The sequence below is a fragment of the Neopelma chrysocephalum genome, unplaced genomic scaffold (genome assembly GCF_003984885.1).
Source record: "Neopelma chrysocephalum unplaced genomic scaffold, ASM398488v2 Primary Assembly neopelma1_74, whole genome shotgun sequence".
Lineage (NCBI taxonomy): Eukaryota > Metazoa > Chordata > Aves > Passeriformes > Pipridae > Neopelma > Neopelma chrysocephalum.
Window position 1 is genome coordinate 2,282,065 of NW_020897735.1, and position 19,286 is coordinate 2,301,350.

The window sequence follows — 19,286 nt, forward strand, 5'->3', positions numbered from 1 at the left end:
ACCCATAGCTGAGCTGCAAACATAAAATACAGACCAAAGACATATCAAAGGTAATTAGTGTTCTGAGACGGGATTTAATTTCATTTGAGCCATCCCCAGCTGGTGACTGTTCCTCAAAATTCAAATTTAAGCCAAATGCCCCAGTCTGCTCCCTCAAACCCATGTGCACATATATATACAGGCCCCTGCACAGAGAAAACAGTGCATGTACATGCTATTTGTAAGTTCTCGTTGCTCTAGTTCCAAATTTAACCAGAAGTGGAAGGGCTGAAATAACATAAGAAAGGTTGGACATACGATATTTCCTGCTGCTCAGCTAAATACAAGAATTGCCAAAAATCTTCCAAGGTAGCTTGTTTCTTTTACATTTTTCTCCCAGTTCTGCAGACTTGAGAAGGTCAATTACTTTCGAGAAGGATTTGGCTTTGGCAACGCTTATGGAAAGCAAAGCAGAATTATGACCTTTTGGAGGTTTGCCCATCGCTGTCCCATCTTGTCCTCTGAGAACTAAAAGGCTGAATTTTCAGCTCCAGCCTTCAGTTTAATAGGTGTGAATTTGTTTCTGTACACTTCTAAGACATCGTGGGTATCTGTGTGAGAATTTCCTTTTAGATGTCTATTTATTTGTGCTCACAGATCAAGTGATCGCTGATATTTGTAGAGCAGAAACACAGGCTCAGGTATTTCCAGGAGGAAAATCATACCAAAACAAATGAAATTGGATTCAAACTGAGCAGAAAAATAGAGCTCTAAAATTATATATTTAGGTTAGTATGTGGTGACTCCAGCCTACCTGGAATGCATACTGTAATAGTTATATCATGGTAGACAGACAGGTTTTTTTCTCAGCAGGACGTTTCCTAGAAAGCAGAAATATCTCTGTGGTTTTGTGTATGGGTTTGGAGCTTGTGTGCAAGCATGGAGCAGGGAATTTGAGGCATGAAATAGTCATGATTAGTGAAGGCCCTGATCCCTTTGGAAAGCAACAGCAGAAAACAGGCACAATCAGCTCCCTTCTCCCCTCTGCTGTTGCAGCCTCCTCTGTGAATTGTAGCAGAGAAGCTTCTTTGAAGGTTGATAAATGCCTCAGTTGTTTCTATTAGTACAGGAAAGATGCAGTCATATGGGAAAGCCAGATGCAACCAGATATTTGGGTCTGGATAAGATCTAAGGTATTTTTACAATAAGATATTTAATTTTCACAGGGACAAAGCCCTTGCAAGGTATAAATCAGTGTAAATGCACTGGAACCGCTCAGTTTTGCACTCACAAAGTGTCTGCCCAAGAATGTTCTCAAAATCCAATTAAATAACTAGAACTGTTTCATGTGGAAATGCCCCTCAATTACAAAGACAAGTCTAAGCTATCATGATGTGATTTTTACAGTCTCCTCGCAGGGTGCCCTAGTTTGCATTCATGGAATTTTTTGTTTTTGTTTTGTTTCTGTAATAATGTGGATGTTGGCCATCTGTCTGATCCTGGAAAGGTTGTAAGGTTGTCCCCGCTCCCCAGGTTCTCTTCCCACTCCCTCATTGATCATAATGCTTGATTTAGGTGCCACTAGATTTCCCTCTTTGTTCTCCAGCCCTTACCTCCCCCCTGCAAACACACAGGCATTGTGCAATGGTGTAAAAGCTCTTCTCGCTGCAGCTGGGAGTAGTAACTGCTCAGCTGGTTCCAGCGCTGCCCTAAAGCTGCTGTAAAGGTCAGAGACAAGGGAATTTTAAAAAGCAAAACAAGCTGTGTTGTTGTCGTCCCCCCTTTCAATCCCGGCTGTGTGTTTTGATCAGCACCACAAGCAATCCCGTGTGTAGACCTGCACTTCTCCCAGCCCTGTGATTCCGGCCATCGAGGGCAGCGTGTCGGGCGTTTTTCCAGCACGACTCCAGGCTTGGCTGCTGCCACAGCTGATTGACTTGCAGTGCTTGTCAGACACAAAGCACATTTTGAAAGGAAATGCCATATTGAACTCCCAGGGAGCTGATGGGTATTGTGCACGGTCATCTGATGGCACAGATGTGTCCCTAATAATCCTTCCAGGAGAATATTTCCTCCTGGGATGCTCTGGCCATCTGATCTGCTCTGAGGTATGCTGACCTATCTTGACCCAGTTTATGATCAATTCTCTCTGCTGTTTTCTGAAAGGAGCCCAGAAATATCACTTTATCGTTTAGATTGCCTGGAAGTTATGGTACTTAGGTGTCTGTTCCTTCCACGAAGATACTCTGTGGTTGCTCTCAACCATTAACTCTTACAAAAGGCAGGAAAGCCACTCTGTGTTAGTGTGAGCAAGGGTAAATTCTCCATAGAGCTTTGATAGCTAATCAGTATTTGGCAAATAGTGCAGGAAGGAAGAGATTTGTGGAACAAAGATTTGTGAGGTGACTTGTGTTCCACCAAACACTCCTGGGTATGTTCATCCCTCTGAGTACAGTGACCCTTCTGCCATTGTGCCGTTGTCTTAAAAGCCTTTTTTTGGAGGTTTGTGTTCTTCCAGTCCTGTGTCTGTGAAAGAGGGATGGTTTTCATGCATTCCCCCTGATGTGAATCCATGTGTTTTGCAACACCTGCTCTTCACGTGAGCATGGTGCTAATGCTGGATTTCCCTGAAGGTGAATCAGCTGCCTCAGGTACAATGGGATGGTTAATTCGTAACCTGGTTGTGCTGAGCAGTGAGCAGAGATAAGCTTGGGAGTTCAGAGATGTGTTAAGATCCCTTTCAGCCAAACCAACAAACTTGTTGAGGGCTTTCCACTCCTTTTATTTGAAGGGTTTTCATAAACACTCAGCTCTGCTTTATTATCAGTGGGTCACACTAGAGTGTCTAAAACTGGCAGCCAACAATCTGAATTCTTGTTTGGAATCAAATTGGATGCAAAGTCTCCCATATTTATGACAGACACCAGGTATTCTCTGGTGGAACATGCACAGTTTGACTTTAGGTTAAGAAATACCCAAAGTCTGCCTCTGCTATCCTCATCCTGTACCTGTGTGTGTGTTACAAGGATCTGTAACAACATGGACACACACTGATTTTTCAAGATTCAACCAAAAATATTCAGTTGTTTCTAAGAACAAGGCAGGACAAATAAATTGTTTTCTAGATGTTAGGAAGTCCTTACCCTTGTGCCCTGGAGTGTTTCCATGATCTCAGGCTTTATAGCAGGGGCTGAAGTTTGCCCCTTGCAAAGGATATGTGTTTTTTATCCATCTAAAAGCCCACCCAAACCTGGTTATTAGAAAAGCTTGTTCACCAAGCCCCAGCCTCCACTGGTTCTTCACCTTTATTGTGAAATGCTTGAGGAGACCTAGATCAGAAGCCAACCTTCCCAACAACCCTTGTTTACACTGATACTGTAGATGGAGGAACTTTGCAACAGCAACACCCAGTCCGAGGATGCCCCTGTTATAACACCACAAGGACTGCAGCTCACTCCTCTCTACCATGTGGTCACACAGCATCCTGTGTTCACTTACACTTCAAAATCCTCCCAATCTCGGAATTTCTCACTAAGCCCAGCCTACCAGATGTATTTGCAGTAAGCTCTTATATACTGTTAGAGGGTGTACTCTCACAATAGGCTCAGTGAAGTGTCTCTAATATGATTGTCCATGCCAGTGGCTGCTCTCTTGCAGCCTACATGAATTTTGTTATCAAAAGGGAAGGATTTATGTAATGTTCATAACTAACCAGCCACTAGAAATTCATGTCTTGCTGTTATAGCCATTCTCAGCTCCCTCTTTTCAGGCTTCAAGGTATTTCATTGAGCATATGAGGGACTGGGAGTTTGAGAAACAGTACAGAATATATGCTTAATTTAATGCTGAATTGCACTGATATAAAGATTTTGATATTAAAGAGCCTGGGGCCAAATTCTCAACGTTAATTAGGCATAGCTGTATTAGATTCTATATTGCTACATGATGAAGATCTTGTCCTTCTGCCTGAGATCTGAATCCTATTGCCCAGGTTGTAAATGATAATATCTGGTGTGAATTCAGCTCGATTGATAGCAGCAGCAAACATCCCCTTTTTGCTCCTTAAGTAGTACATTGCCACCTGAGCAAGTCTCAGGTGGTTTGCTTGAACCACTCCTTGTCTCAGGGGGTGACCTCAGGAGGCCTCTTAGCTGTGTTGGAAATGGTATAGACAGAGATGTTGCCTTAAGTACTCTGGACTTTGAATTATTTAACTCTTGTGGAAGGAAGTGGGGGCTGGGGGAAGCACGGTAAAGGAAAGGAGAGATTATTTCTCCCCTTTGTAAAAGTATATTGGGTTCAACGTCACACCATGAAATATCCAGTGCAGAACTCAAGAACTGCTCCAGTGGATCTTCACTGACTTATCCAATTGCATGGAACATGGGGATACTTAACCCAAATCTGTCGGTTTTAATTATTTTCCTCTGGACAGATAAAAGCTTTCTATAGGTTCCTGTAGAATATTTGCTCTTTCAAGCGTTCGTCTGTGCTTTGATACTAAACGATTAAAGCATGCTAAAGAAAAAAACAGCCCCAACCTTTAGCTCCCTGTTCTTGGGCCCCCTGACTGCAGCTTTGATTGTTGACCTAAATTCCCCTTTCATAACTGAGTCCTGTCACCTCTGGTTGGAGTCTCCCAGCAAAACAGGCACGGCCAACTTTCAGAAGTGCAGGGCACTGTTTTCCGTCCTGCCTTGCAGGGCTGTGACGGGCTCCACAGCACACCTGATGTGTTCAAAGTCAAACTGACCTCCCTCTTCCCCTTCCCCCACCTCTACCTCCTGGAAATGAAAGCATAACAAGGCTGTTTTTTTTTTTTAATTTACCTTTTTTTTTTTCCCCACTTCCCATTGCTCAGCAAAGTGAGGAAACTTTTTCTGCGTAAAGAATTAAATTAGTTAATTCTATGGCTGGGCTGATAGCTGGGAAGATTGCTGTTAGCAAGACATAAGAAACAGCTCTGAAGTGAGTGAGGGAGGCCTGGAGTATGTTATTTATAACATTAAAGTGGATTACAGCAGCTTGCATGGGCTACTCCGGCCTCTCTTCTGTCAGACTCTGCCCACAGATTGCTACTTCTGACTCCAGCAGCTCCCCTTCCTCTGTGGCTGCTCCCATCTCAGTCACAATGCCTGCTGTCCTCACCCAGGACTGTCCTCCAGACGTTCAGCAGCTGATGCTCCACGTTCTGTTCGTGCTGCTGAACCCTGTCCCGTGCACAGGGCCCACCTGAGGATGTAACTCCACTTAAATCCCCAGAAAAGTCCTGAAAACAAAGTAGCTCATAAGTGCTGGCATTGGTTACAGACTCCTGGAAGAGGTCAGATGGACAGTCATAGAGATGGTGAAGCCATTGTGGGTCAGTAGCCAGAAAACTACTTTTCACTTGTAAAAAAAAAAAAAAAAAAAGAGAGTCTGTATTTCTCATTTTCCATGTTTGGCTTTTGGCTGTGGGCCATTGGAGTTGATTTTTCCAGCTTTCCCCACTCTTTTGATGCCTAGGAATTTACTTTTCCTATAAGGGACAAACATCAGGGGACTGGAAGGAGCCTTGTGGGCCACTGAAGTCTGTCTCTGGCCAAGCATAATGGAATGTGGCATCTTCCTCTGATCATGCACTTCTCCAGAGTCCTCTGAACAGTGACTCACTCCTTTGTGGAGAAGGGAAGATACCAGTGCCTATTACTGGGAAGCTGAACTAGCACCTCTTCTTTTTTTAAAATAAAACATAAAATTCCACTTCAATCCCTTGGGCTTCAGGAACAAGAGCTTTACAAGGAACAAACCACTCAGACTAAGGAGTCAGAAGGGCTGTCAGTGTTCTGCTCAGCTGTAGCTCCATCCCTTTCTAGCAACTCAGGGCAAGCAGAAGTGAAGAAAACTGTTTGCTGCTGTATGAAACTTGTGCATATTTTTTTAATCTAATTGCTGTGGGGAAAACAAACATCAGATTTATTTCGCACCATTTCTTGGCTCAGGAGCGTCAGGCACATTCGCCAAATTGTGGTTTTCCAGTCATTGGCTTGAGTCTCATTTACCATGAGGCCTCTTTACACCACTCTTGGTTTGTAAAGGGATATTAAGTAGCTAAAAATGTCCTTCACCGCATTATTGTAAAGAATTCTCAGTGTAAATGAGAATCTAAACTCTGTATGTTTCTCATGTAAATGTTGGTTGTGGTCACAGCTGACTTGAAGTTCGGAGTGTCAAGCATTGTGTGGGGTGATTTTGCTCAAAACCAGCCTTGTTTGGGGTAAAAGAGGCCTCTTCTTGTTTAAAATGTTCTTAATTATGTCTGAGGAATAACTCATGGCTATGGAACCTTTTACTAAATTGAAATAAATTGTGAAAACATCAAATTATTCAGTTTTCAGAAGTTCTGGCAATTATTTCACATGTCCCTCTTCCAATGGCTTTGCCCTTATTAGTTGTCATAGAAGAAGTAATAAATTCTTTCATTATGACATCCAAAGTCCCAGCTGAAATCAGTTTCATTGTGCTGGGGACAAAACGGAAAAGTGACACTCCCTTAGCCGGAGGATCCTTAGTCTAAAGCCAAAAGTAAAGTGAAGGATTGGGAAAGTAGGTACAGCATTCAAGCAAAAGAGGGTCATAAAGAACGGGTACAACTTGCAAGGGAGTTGGGTTTCTTATCCCAGCACAAGGCAGTGTGGTTTTCTTATCCCTTTTCTTACTCTTTTTTTTCCTTTCTCTTAAGAATAAAACAACTCTTGCTGCTGAAAGGATTGTGTTCAATCCATCTTTTCATCAGGAGTTGGATGTCTGCAATAGTAAAAGTTTGAGAAAAGAATACTGTACGTGGCATATGGATTCAGTAATGACCTTTGCCCTAAACTAGAAAATGCAAGGAACTGGAATAGTAGAGTGTTTTAGTTCAGCAGCTTTCATACTGGCATGTTCAGTGGTGTCCCTATTGTCACTGGTTTTTTTCTTTTTCTGCCCTCCTTTGGCTCCCTGTAAATCTTGAATTGATGGCAGCTGTTTGAGCCAAACTCAAGACACGTTGCATCACATCAGGGTTTAAAGGCTCAAAGGCAAGGGAGGATTGCTACTATTCTGTAGTATTCCTCCAGCAGCTCCATCTGTTCCAAGGTCAATCACCAGCATCATGCAGCACTTCAGAGAGAGGAAGATGTTCTTTAACGCTGGCTGGGAAACTGAATTTCCAGTCCATAATAATTTATGGGTTCTTTGGGGGAACATTTCTAGGCCCCGGTCAGTGCAAAGAGCAAAGAATGTTGACCCTAAAAGGCTGTGTGGTGGACTTCCCTGGAGCTGGAGATCTGTTCCAGGACTTCCAGATGTCTGTCCAGCCATGGGGATCTTGGATGCCTGAAGAAACAGGTGGAGCAGCTTCTGTGTGTGCAGCTGCCCTGTGGTCCACAGGCCTGGAGGATTTGGATTCTGGGTGGCAAAGGTGGCAGGAGATGACTGGGATAAGTTGACCTTCTGTGCTTCAGTCAAAACAGCCAAGGGAGTCCCTGAGGCTCCCCTGGCCATGCTGAAGACAAGCAGCTTCTCAGACCCAATTTCTGCATCACTTTTGCTGCTCTCACCATTTTGGCACGTCTTGTCAGGCAAAAAACTCTCTTACAAAGCGCCTGACCAGCTCTAATGGTCTTATTGTAATAAGTTGAGATTTTTATGGCTTATTTGGGAGAGGGACTTGTCTTGCCAGCTGTCTTCTTATTCATTGCAGTATTATCCACCCACTATCGTTGGACAATACCTTCATTTGAGATTCATAAAAATACAGACTTTTATGGGCTCTCATACATCTGAAAATGAATGCTTTGTGAAAGTATTTATTCCATAAAGAAAAATTTGAAAACACTTAAAAAATAGACTCCAGAAGGTTATTGGTAGCTTTGGCTCTCATAATATCACGAGTTTCTTGGTTAAATATCCATCCCAGCAAATGTCATTTTTTTTAGCACATTTGTTTTTTCCTTCCCTGGTTCTCCTCCTCTCCTTTCTCGTGATCTGAAGTAGAAGTATAAACCAGAAGCTGGTCTTGAAAAGGTTTTGAACTGAGTGCGCCCTACAGATGAATAAACACATTACCTTCCGAACCCTGGGATCTCTCTTCCAAAGGAAACAGGAAAAGGGGGAGCTCAGAGTCCCTAGCAAAATACCAGCGTGCAGAAAAAAAGGCCCGCTTAAATGTTTTTAACTTTCCCATCAGAAGAGGTTTTTTTGCAGGGGAGGGAGGAGGAGGAGGAGGAGAGGGGAAGGGTGTGAGGAGAAGGGGGGAAGGTGGGTGCTGGGAGAGGGGAGGAAAAATACAGTGAATGCTCCTGTAACCTTTGCTCTGTTGATACTAGACAAGACTGCACTGCTAATGAGTGATTGTTAACAGATGGCCGTTGAGCAACTTAGTCAGAAGCAGAAGATGTTATTTGGTTGTAGTGTGGGGAGGGTTAGGGTGCAGGGGTGAGGTAAGGGGATATTTAGTCTTTTCACGAGGACTGAACTGTCAGAGATTTATGATTTTCCTTTAGGCTTTTGGAAGGGGAGGCTTGGGGGAAGGATTGTTTTCTGTGTGCTGATAGCAGAGAGGCCGCTTGGTGCTGAAAGCTCCAACGATGGAGTTATCGGTTGAGGGGTGTCCCTGCAGCCCTTGGCCGTGGAGAACTGAAAGATGGGAATGTAACTTGCTGAGCCTCATGTCCCAAACTGAGAAGGAGAGGCTCTTCCCACCACTTGGAGCTGTCTGAAGACTGGCTGAGAGTGCTTTGGGTGTGGATCCACACTTTGTCTGTAGAATCATAGAATGTTTTGGGTTGGAAGGGACTTTAAAGACCATCTTGTTCCAACCCTTCTGCCATAGGCAGAGACACCTTCCAGTGGATTGAGTCGCTCAGAGCTCCATCCAGTCTGACCTTGAACATTTCCAGGAATGGGGGAGCCACAACTATTCTGAGCCTATGGGAAAAATCATTAGAGTATATTCCACGTGTGCATTGAGTTGATAGGAAGCTGTGCATGTGAGGGAGCAGGAATCTTTCTAAATGTGTAGGTCCATCTGTGCATGTTTTTTGCCCTTTCCCAGTGTGGTGTGTACCCTCTTCTGCACATCCAACCTACCAGTGTATGCCATTTCCTTACTGGTTTTGTTGGATAGGGCTTTGAAGGTAACCTGAACACGTCCCATTCACTCTCTGTAGGATTTGTGTGCTTGAACCCATCAAGATTATTCCAGCTGCTCAGCGTTTCTCAAAGCGTGCAGTATTTGGATTTTATACTTATTCTCTTCTGGACCTTATTAGATACAGGGTTATGGGTATGAAGTATGAGTGACATCAGCAGGGATTGCTTGTCAAGGGATTGCTTGTTGTTGTTTTCAGCCACTGATGTATGGCTTTGAGGGAAGTTAAGAACCAAATGCACAGTCCAACATTTTCCTGAGAGGAATTTGCAGAGGAGTTTTGGGCTTTGGTCAGGAAAGGGGAATCCCATTTCTACACTTCACTGGCAAATCTTGACCTTTAATAGGAAGTCTTAACATGACCTCCCACAATCGTGCACCAGATGATTTAAAGTCTTTCTAGTGCACCAACCGTCTAACAGATGTAGGTGAGTGTGTGTATATACATTTAGAGAGATATATTTATACAATTTAAAGACTAAACGCCTTCACTCTGTCATCCTTATTTATTCATCTTTCTTTTTTGTTTTGGGGGGGCGCGCAGGACTGTATGACAAATGTTCTTACACCTCCCGCGACCGAGGATGGGTCCTGGGGATTAACACCGTCAGTGACCAGGGGAACAGAGACCCCCGCTATTTCTTCTCCCTGAAGACGGACCGTGCCCGCAAAGTGACCACCATTGCGGCACACCGCAGCTACCTCCCCAACCAGTGGGTGCACCTGGCTGCCACCTACGACGGGCACCTGATGAGGCTCTACGTGAACGGCGCCCAGGTGGCCACGAGCGGAGAGCAGGTGGGCAGCATCTTCAGCCCCCTGACCGTGAAGTGCAAGGTGCTCATGCTCGGGGGGAACGCCCTGAACCAGAACTATCGGGGATACGTGGAGCACTTCAGCCTCTGGAGGACAGCCCGGTCTCAAAAGGAGATCTTGTTGGACATGGACCAGGCGGTTCACAGGCAAGACACGCCCCTACCTCAGCTAGTCCTTCAAGACAGTTTACTGAATGTGAAAAGCACCTGGTCTCCCATGAAGGATGGTAGCAGTCCCAAGCTCAAGTTCAGCTACCACCACGGCTACTTGCTGGACACCAGCCTGGACCCTCCTCTCTGCGGGCAGACGGTCTGCGACAACACCGACGTCATTGCCAGCTACAACGAGCTGCCGCGGTTCCGCCGCAACAAAATCGTGCGGTACCGCGTGGTGAACCTCTACGACGACAAACACCAGAACCCCACCGTCAGCCAGCAGCAGATCGACTTCCAGCACCAGCACCTGAACGAGGCGTTCAGCCGCTACAACATCACCTGGGAGCTGGAGGTGCTGGAGGTGATGAACTCTTCGCTTCGCCACCGGCTCATCCTGGCCAACTGCGACATCAGCAAGATCGGGGATGAGAACTGTGACCCCGAGTGCAACCACACCCTGACTGGGTACGACGGGGGGGACTGCAGGCACGTGCGGCACACGCTCTTCAACAAGAAGAAGCAGAACGGGGTGTGTGACATGGATTGTAATTACGAGAGGTACAACTTCGACGGGGGGGAGTGCTGTAACCCGGAGATAACAGAAGTCACCAAGACCTGCTTTGACCCATATTCTCCTTACAGGTAGGCAATTTCTTAAGCAAGCTCTTTTTATGGTCATATTGATGAATGTCTGTCTCGGTATTGATCAGCCTGCTGGCTTGTTGAACCCTTGTGTTGTTGCTGTTATGGGTTTTTGGAGTTTGTAATGATTTTATTTTTTTTCTTAGTGTTTGGTTCACATTAAAGTTATCCAAATGCAATCTCAGTAACGGTCTAAGCAGCGTCTAAAGAAATTCTGTGAAATCAGACTGTGAAATCAGCTCAGTTGGTTAAAACTTGGTGCTAATAATGCCAAGGTCATGGGTTCAGTTCTCTGTATGGGCCGTTCACTTAAGGGCTGGACTCAATGATCCTTGTGGGTCCCTTCCAAGTCAGAATATTCCATGAATCTGTGACTGAAGCAGCCAGCTTTGGGAGACCCATTGGTTTTTGGCTATGAGCAGTATATTGTAGCACTGTAAAGTTTATTTTAACCACAGACTCTTAGGAGTGGGGATTGGATGTCATAGAAAGCTCATGTGTATTTGGAGAGGGAAGAGCCCCTCAGGCATGGAACAGAACACGAATACTCTTAGGTAGACTTAAATTCTGTAGGACTTCTTTGAAGGTAGGTAGGTAATTCTATCTCTTCATGCTCTGTGTACAGCTTTCTGTAAGCACTGCTTGGAGGGGCAGCCGAGTCTGTAGGTTCTGAGGAGGGAGGTGCATTGTGCTGTTGCACACATTGGGTGGGCACTGGAACTCTTCTGTGCCCCTTTTTACTTATATATGAAAACAGGGGTGATGCAGCTTCATTGCAAATGCCAGGACAACTTTCTGTGGGTGGATGTGAGTTGATAAAATCCTGAGCTCCTCAGCCAAGGCCTCCTTATGTTTTAGTTTGAAGAGTGGCATCCTTGAATAACTTGTGTCAGTTGAGTTCCACGTGCCTACAATTACTCTGGCTTTTGGTCATCTTCAGATAAATTTATGTGTTTAAGTAATAAAATGTTTACCCGTGAATGAGTTAAAAACATAAACACAGAAAAGATGGAGGTTAAAGCTGAAATTTTGTTGTCTGTATTCCATATTATAGTTTTTTTAGGGCTGTTCATGAAGTAATAAAGGGGGAACCTCTAAATGGTCAGAACACACAATGTTATCAACACTAAAGTTCAGGTTAATAAGGAAAGTATGAGCTGTTCTGAAGTCCCTTCCATTACAGCATTTCAGACTATATTTATAGCTTCCTTAGTAAAGAGAAGTTTTTAAACAACATTATCAGCTCTACTGGAGCTTTAAATACACATAATTAAGCTGCAAAGAAAAGCTTCCTTTCTGTGTTTTTTTAGCTACAGTGAAGTTGTTTTTTAAAAAACCCTTCTAACTCAGCTTGACTTCAGTCAGTTACCAATGAATAAAGCTCCGATGAGGAGATACTTTAAATATTAATGCTTGAAAATATTGAAAGGAAAAATACAAATCTTTTAATACTGTTCAACTGGAGAGGAACAGAACCAAGAAAATATCATCAAAGGCATAATGCAAATTGGATTGTTTTAACACCGTAGTTCTGAGAACTCGAGGTGTTAGTTATAACAACTAAGACAATTTTTAGGAAAATACATTATTTTTAATTTGATAGTACCCTTTTATCACTTGTCCTGTGACCAGCATAATACCCATATAAAATGAAACAAGAAAAGCCTTGTAAATTATAGTTAACAGATCTAAAACTGTGTCTTAATGTTATTCTGATGTACAGAGAGGATTCTATTTCAAATGAAGCCTTTTTGCTGAACAGACTGTGCTTGCACAAGCCCCAGCAAGAAAATGAGTTCCAAAATCTGATGTTACCTTAACACCATGTAGTTTTATAGTTTTAGGTTCCTTTTAGAGACAACCACCTTGCTGAGCTTGTTTGGAGGGTTTGCATCTCATGGTGTTGAGCTCTTAGATCTTCTACATTTTCATTTTGACTTGAGAAAAAACTCTTCTTGCCTTGAAATAGCGAGGGAGACCTGAAGGTCCTATTCCACAGGGTAGAGCATGAGAAGATCCATAGATGCTCCAAAGATGTTATTGCAACAGTCAGATTTCATTGATTTGCCTTTGCACAGACATTGTAATGCAGCTTTGATCACTGGCAATGACACCATGGAGGGCAGTGGAAGATATTCCATCTCTCTGAGCCTTTTTTTGGTGGCCAGTGTGCTTGGGCTGAGCTCAAACCCACCTCCTTGATGGCTGTTTGCTCTCAGGATGGCAAAACAGAGCACTTGGGTCTGTGGACCTACCAATCGGGTCTGTAAGGCTGGGTGACACTGCTTTGGGTATTTAAGTCAAGAAATAACAGGTTTAGGGCAGTGACTTTGGCAGCAAAGCCTTCATTGACTGCAAGGCTGAAGATTCAAACCCTATGTTTGGCTTTGGGATTGCCATCAGCATCATCTCCTGAGAGAGAGATTTCCTTGTCAATTAGTGACTAAGTCAAAATCCAGTCAGCACCATCTGGGCCCATTTTGCATCACCAGCCTCCCTTGTCATCACTGTCATTGGCACAGAGTCCTCAGTCCCCTCTGGTGCAGGTCTTGCACCACAGCACTGAACACAGCATCTCCACAGCCACGGAGAACTCGCATCTAATTCCAGGTATTTCCTCTGCCAAAGTTCAGTCTAACAATAGCAGAAGAAAGGGAAAAGATCCTTCATTCTGGTGAGGAAAGGCAGGAAAGAAAGATTAAATGGTACCAATAAAGAGTTTCCTGAATTCTGTGCTGTAAAGGCTCTTCAGTCGTCCCTGGTACTGGGGGAGCCTTCAGGCACTGCTGGGTTTGTTCCTTCCACACCCTCAGTGTCAGCAGTTGTAGCCAGCTGTTCACCAGGCACAGTTTATTCCCAAAGTGCTTTTGTCCTTTGGAACCAACCAAAAAGTGCTAATGCTTGATTGATGCTGTTATAAACAGGAACCCTCCTCAGTGCCTCTTCATCCCCAAAAGATGATGTATCTGTTTCCAACCACTTTCCTTCTTCTGACTGTCTCAGTTCCAAACTCCATCCTGGGACAAAGTTGCCATTAGCCTTGATACAGCCTGTGCCTGCTTTCTGACTAAGAGATACCACTGGAACAATTCCAAGACACCTCTGATCTGTGTTACAAATTTCTTGTGATCCTTTTGGCACCTTGGACAAAGAGAGCTCAGGTACTTTGATGGTACTTCAGTCACTGTTGTGGTACAACTGTGGTGACTTTAAAGCTGATCCCAGCAGCAGAGCTGGTTGGGTTTTTTACATTTCCAGCCTCTCTTTGTGGCACCTCTCCAAAAATATTTTCCTCCAAAAAGCTGATGTTCTGTGCCATAGCCAGATAGTGGGAATGGTGGTGCATAGAGGTTTAAGTACATTTAAGTTTTGCAGAGGGACAGCACTGAGACTGGGAGCTCTGTTCTTGGAGCTGCTCAGTAGAAAAGCCATAAACATTGTGGTACCAACTAGATCATCTCTCCTCTGTTTTAATAGCCTGCAGGGAAAAAACAAAGGACTGGTTATCATTAGCCACACAGCAGGCTTTATCCAAGAATATCTGCCTCTCTTCTTTTTATTAATTTCATGAGGGAGGGACAAAATGTATTTTGTCCCAGCAGAAGATTTACAAATATTGTTCCACTTTTCTGCAATTCTGGGAAATTAAAACATGCTAAGATCATACAGTCTGGCCCAATACAAAGGGAAGGAGCAAGGATAGACACACTTGCCAAAAAGACACATTCCTTGTGTTATTTGGTATATTGCTGGTTACAAAAGAGGGAAGGCTTTGAGCTCATGACACCTACCAGGGCTGCTTTCCAAAAAAGTTGAAACGAACAGCAAGGGATCATAGGAAATCATGCTCAGTAAATGCCACTTGATGTGGTGAGTTCTTGCACCATCCTATGGTTAACTGAGCCATTCCTTTTATGTAATACTGGGTTTGCACATCAGGCTTCACCACAGGATCGCACGGACAGATAAGGAACATTCCCCTTGTTGCCTGCTTAGGAGAACACTGATGAAATTCCTGAAGCAGTAAAAGCTCCTGCAGTCTGTTCAAACTCCCTGGATTCATACAGCCTGCTGAATACTTGCTGGAAATCCCCTCAGAATAACTGACCCGGGCACAATCTTTCTCAACATCCACATGTGTGCCCTGAAGGCTCCCACAGCCCTTCAGCTCTGCCTAAATCAGGGGCAGGGATGAGCTGTACAAGTTCTGGTCTAATCTGAAGCACCTGCCTGCAAACTCAGGGTGACACCAAACCAAGGAATCATAGAATGGTTTGGATAGGAAGGGACCTAAAAGATCATCTAGTTCCAATCCTCCAAGAGCTGAAGTCCAGTGTCCTGCCGACCTCACCCTCTTCTGTGGCCTTTTCCAACACTTGTTTTGGGCAGTTCAGCAAAGCTCAGGTTGCATCACATCGTCTTGCACATTCCAGGCATATGTGAATTAGACTCTGAATAGACATTTGAACAATTTGTAGGAATTTCCATAGTGGTTTTGAGCAGGAAGGGGTGTGTCAGAGCCGTGCATGAAGAACACACTGTGCTGTGGCATGTGGGCTCCAGCAGTAGCATTAAAAGGAGGAGGTGGTGGCTAATCCACAGCTCAGGGCAGCCTTGGACAGGTAACTGAGCTGTGGCTGCTCTCCAGGGCTCTTCTGTGGACTATTAGATCAGCCTCTTACCTCTTTTTCCTTCTCTTCTGCTGGAAATCTCTTCATGAGACTTACTTGAAAAATATGGTCAACTTGCCCTGGAGGAGGGGGGCACACTGAATGCCCTTTTCCAGGAGCTAGAGTTCTAAGAAATACTCCTTGATTCCTAATAAAGGACTAATTTCCACTTAATCCTAAACACTAAAAAGAACAGAAGAAATTCATCAAAGCTCTTCAGTTCCGGGAGCTTGAGAACTTAATCCCCTGCTTCGAAGAGACCATTGTGCAGCTCTTGACATCAAGGATTCCTGCATTCACACAGGTATCAGACAGACATAGAGCAAATACCTGAGGTTTTGTCTAGGGATTCAGTGTTAAATGTCCAGTTCTTTAATTACCAGGGCTGTTTAGAAGGTGAAGAGTAATGCTGTCAAGGACAGAGTTGCGGTATCTTGGTAGTTGTCACCCAAAAGCCAAGTCCCAACAGGAAATCCTCTGTTCTCTCTGTTTATTCTGTCCTCTGTTCCAGATGTCAGGGATGTTAATCAGCTGGGAGGAGTTGCATCTGTTCCCATGCAGGCAACTGACATTTATAGGTCTAGTATTGAATTCTGATACAGACAGGACTTCAGTGCTAAAGAAACTATTTCTATACGATTGCACACCCTAGAAACAGTAGGAGTTTGCTCCATTTAGCCTGACCCACAGTCATCTTTTCCAACAGATTTTTTTTCACAACACATTTTTTCCCCAAGACTCATAGAACTTATGGTTTCTTTCATGGACATTATCCATTATGGAAAAAGATCACTGTCTGGTCGAACTGCAGGATGCTTGGGATGAAGGTAGCCTGTAAAATCTACGGAGTAAACTGTCAGAGATCATTAAGAATCCTTGTGGGAGACAACAGATTAAAGTATTATAATACTCTCCAGTGCTAATGCAGACCCATTTGGCTCTGGAACCCCACGTGGAAGATTGGCAAGTGCAGAGTCTGCAGATGTGGCAGGGACTGAATTTGCCCCTCACTGCTGGGCAGCACTGCACCCTCCAGGACCAGCTGCCCCATGGATGATCTCCAGCAACCCCTTACCAGCCTCTGCTTAAGGAGACAAAGTGGAGCTCCTCCCCTCCCACGTTCTGCAATGCAGCAGTGTATACAGGCTGGTTTATTCTCTTTATTAATCGATCCAAGTTGTACTGTCTCTCACACAGCCCCACAGCTTGATCACGTCCCACATGCCTCCTTCAAGTGCTGTGGGGCCTTGCATTAATCACCCTGTTTTTCTGCCACATCCATTTGTGTACAACCTCTCTTCACTTGTGGTTGTGAGGTGACCTTTGCATTTTTAATTAAAGGAAGCTGAAACCTCCTGTAAATTCAGGAGGTTGCCCCCTTCACACTGAGGGAGATGCACAGTGAATTTCTGTGGCAAGCTTAACCAGGTGCAGTACTTACACTTGCAATTCCCAGTCTGTCTTTCAGTCTTTTTTCCTGATAGGCATTTAAGTCGAATTTTAGCAAGCAATAGCTGCCTTTTGGGAAAAAACAGAGCAGCCACCACCATGCTGAATTTACAGCATCCACGAAGAGGATGCTTTTGACTTTGCCTCTCGCATGGATTGCTGGACTTGGGCAAACTGTATTTCAATTGTTAATTGGGATTTTTTTCCCCCTAGTGATGCCTTTACTATTGCTGCCAGTGGAAATGGATAGAAATCTTTCAGAAGGGATGACGCTGGCTTGTGCTATGTCACGAGGGAGTTTGCTCTGTGCAGCCACACTCCAAACCCTCAGCATTGCTGGTGCCTTCACATAGTGGCTTTTCAGGGTTCAGGAGAAAGGGTTGAGAAGGATAAGATGAATTTTCTTTATATATTCAAATCTGAAAATGTCAATCTAAGCAGAGGTTTAAAGACTGGCCTAGCAACTCTGCCTTTGCCTGATATCTGTGAACCTAATGGTGGGGGAGAGCCAGCCCAAAAGTGTGATTATTCAGGAAAATAATGGTTTCTGTAAGTAGTTTATATTTTTTGTGTAGAAAAATAGCTTTATGCCACAGAAGACTTGTCTGCAGCTTCAGCAGATGTGATTGAAAGTCTGGGAAAAGAGATGCAAGTTTTGAACAGAAGAAACAGATAATAGTCATAGAATCACAGAATGGGTTGTGTTGGAAGGGACCTTAAAAATCATCTATTTACAACCCCCCTGCCATGAGGAGTTTCTCAAGGCTCCATCCAACCTGGCCTTGAACACTCCCAGGGATGGGGCAGCCACAGCTTCTCTGGGCAACCTGGGCCAGGGCCTCCCCACCCTCACAGGGAAGAGGATGGTCTTACTGTCCAGCAAGGACCAGCAAGGTGGGGAAACTAAGCAGATGTCTCAGTTTGTCTTCTCTTAACTGCAGCGAGTCAATTGTCCCTGAAACAGTCCAGGATCAGGACAGTGTGGAGCTGTCCCAGCACTTCTGCACCTCTCCAGCACTAAGATACTCTTGTGCAGAGCAACTGGTGAGGCCAATTTCACATTATGTGTGATGTCCTCTCCATGAGATTTGTGTCAAGACACCCACTGAAATCATCAGATAGTCCTAAAGCTTTCTTTGTGGGTGATTTGAGAAGGATGATCATAATTTCCACAGAGCTCTCAGGAGATGCAATGATGCAGAAGCTCAAACAGATCTGTCAGGGTTACTGAGATACGCTGGAACCACTTCAGTGTTTGCAACTTGGTCATAAAACTGTGCTGTAAAAATGATGCTGATGGCCATAGCCATGTGTCTTCCAGATTCATGCAGGAGATGGATATATCCCCATCCCACAACACAGTAGAGTGTTTAGACCAGGAATATAAGCCACAACTGTCAAAAGCAATTCTGTGCTCACTTGATTTCATCCCTGCCTGACAGGGAACTGCAGGACCCACATACTGTGGAGGAAGATTAGGAGCACGTGCTCTGCTGGGGTCAATGAAATCCTGTCCTTCTGTGTTGCTCGGAGTAGATTTGCAATTTTGAAGTTTCTCAGGGTAACTCAAGTGAAACTACCTAGTTTGCATATAATTTCAGCACTCCAAATTAGCATAAATTTGCAGGAAAGTGTTTTCAGGTTCATTAATAATGGATGGGTGGTTACACCACCGGTGTGTTTGCTCTCAGCTTCCAAGAGGATCGGGGTGAGCTGCACTGAGGAAACTTCTTGGACTACTTAAATGTTTGGGGTTTGAAACTCTAATAAAGCTCCAAAAAGCCAGGAAATTTGGAGTGAAGGCTGAAACTCCATACCTAGTGCACCCTACTGGGTCTTTGTATTTCAGAACACGTTACGTTTGTTCCCTGAAATATCTCCAGTATGGAACTCTTTAGGGTGGAGTTTCACCTTTAACTCTAAATTTCCTGGCATGTGTGAGTTTGAAGTACACGTTTAGCTTTTCCCCAGTGCTGTTTTTCATTTTTAATTTCCTTTTTCTTTTAAAGGAGGGACCCTGCTAGAAGGACCCCTACTAAAAAGGGACTCCACTGAAACCAAGATTAGAGGTTTTGGCCTAATTGAGTCTTTCTGAAATTCCTTAGGAGAACTAGATTCAGCAATTTTTTTACTCCACAGTTGTTTTAAAGACTCTTGTGGCCAATCCACCCCAGCGTAAAAGATCGATAAAATCCTCACCCTGCAGACCAATTATTTCAGAAGGTACCCAGATGTTTGTGTAGTTTATAACAAACCTTGGAAACACAGCATCTCCTGTAAATTGCAGTTAAAGGTCTGGCCACTGACATGGGTGAGCTGTTTGTTGTGAAATGGATTATTTCCGTTAATTCAGTAATTGCAGAAGCAGCCCATGTTTGCTGTTGACACTTGTTGGGTTACATC

At 44.2% G+C, this 19,286-nt stretch overlaps 1 protein-coding gene across 2 annotated transcripts in view; it reads left to right on the forward strand.

Moving 5' to 3' along the window:
• PAPPA (pappalysin 1) overlaps nt 1-19,286 on the forward strand; it is a 182,032-nt gene that overhangs the window by 16,972 nt on the left and 145,774 nt on the right. For both annotated transcript variants that reach the window (XM_027687758.1, XM_027687759.1), the window contains exon 2: nt 9,696-10,764. In XM_027687758.1, coding sequence (XP_027543559.1) covers nt 9,696-10,764 — 1,069 coding nt within the window. The remainder of the gene's footprint in view (nt 1-9,695; nt 10,765-19,286) is intronic.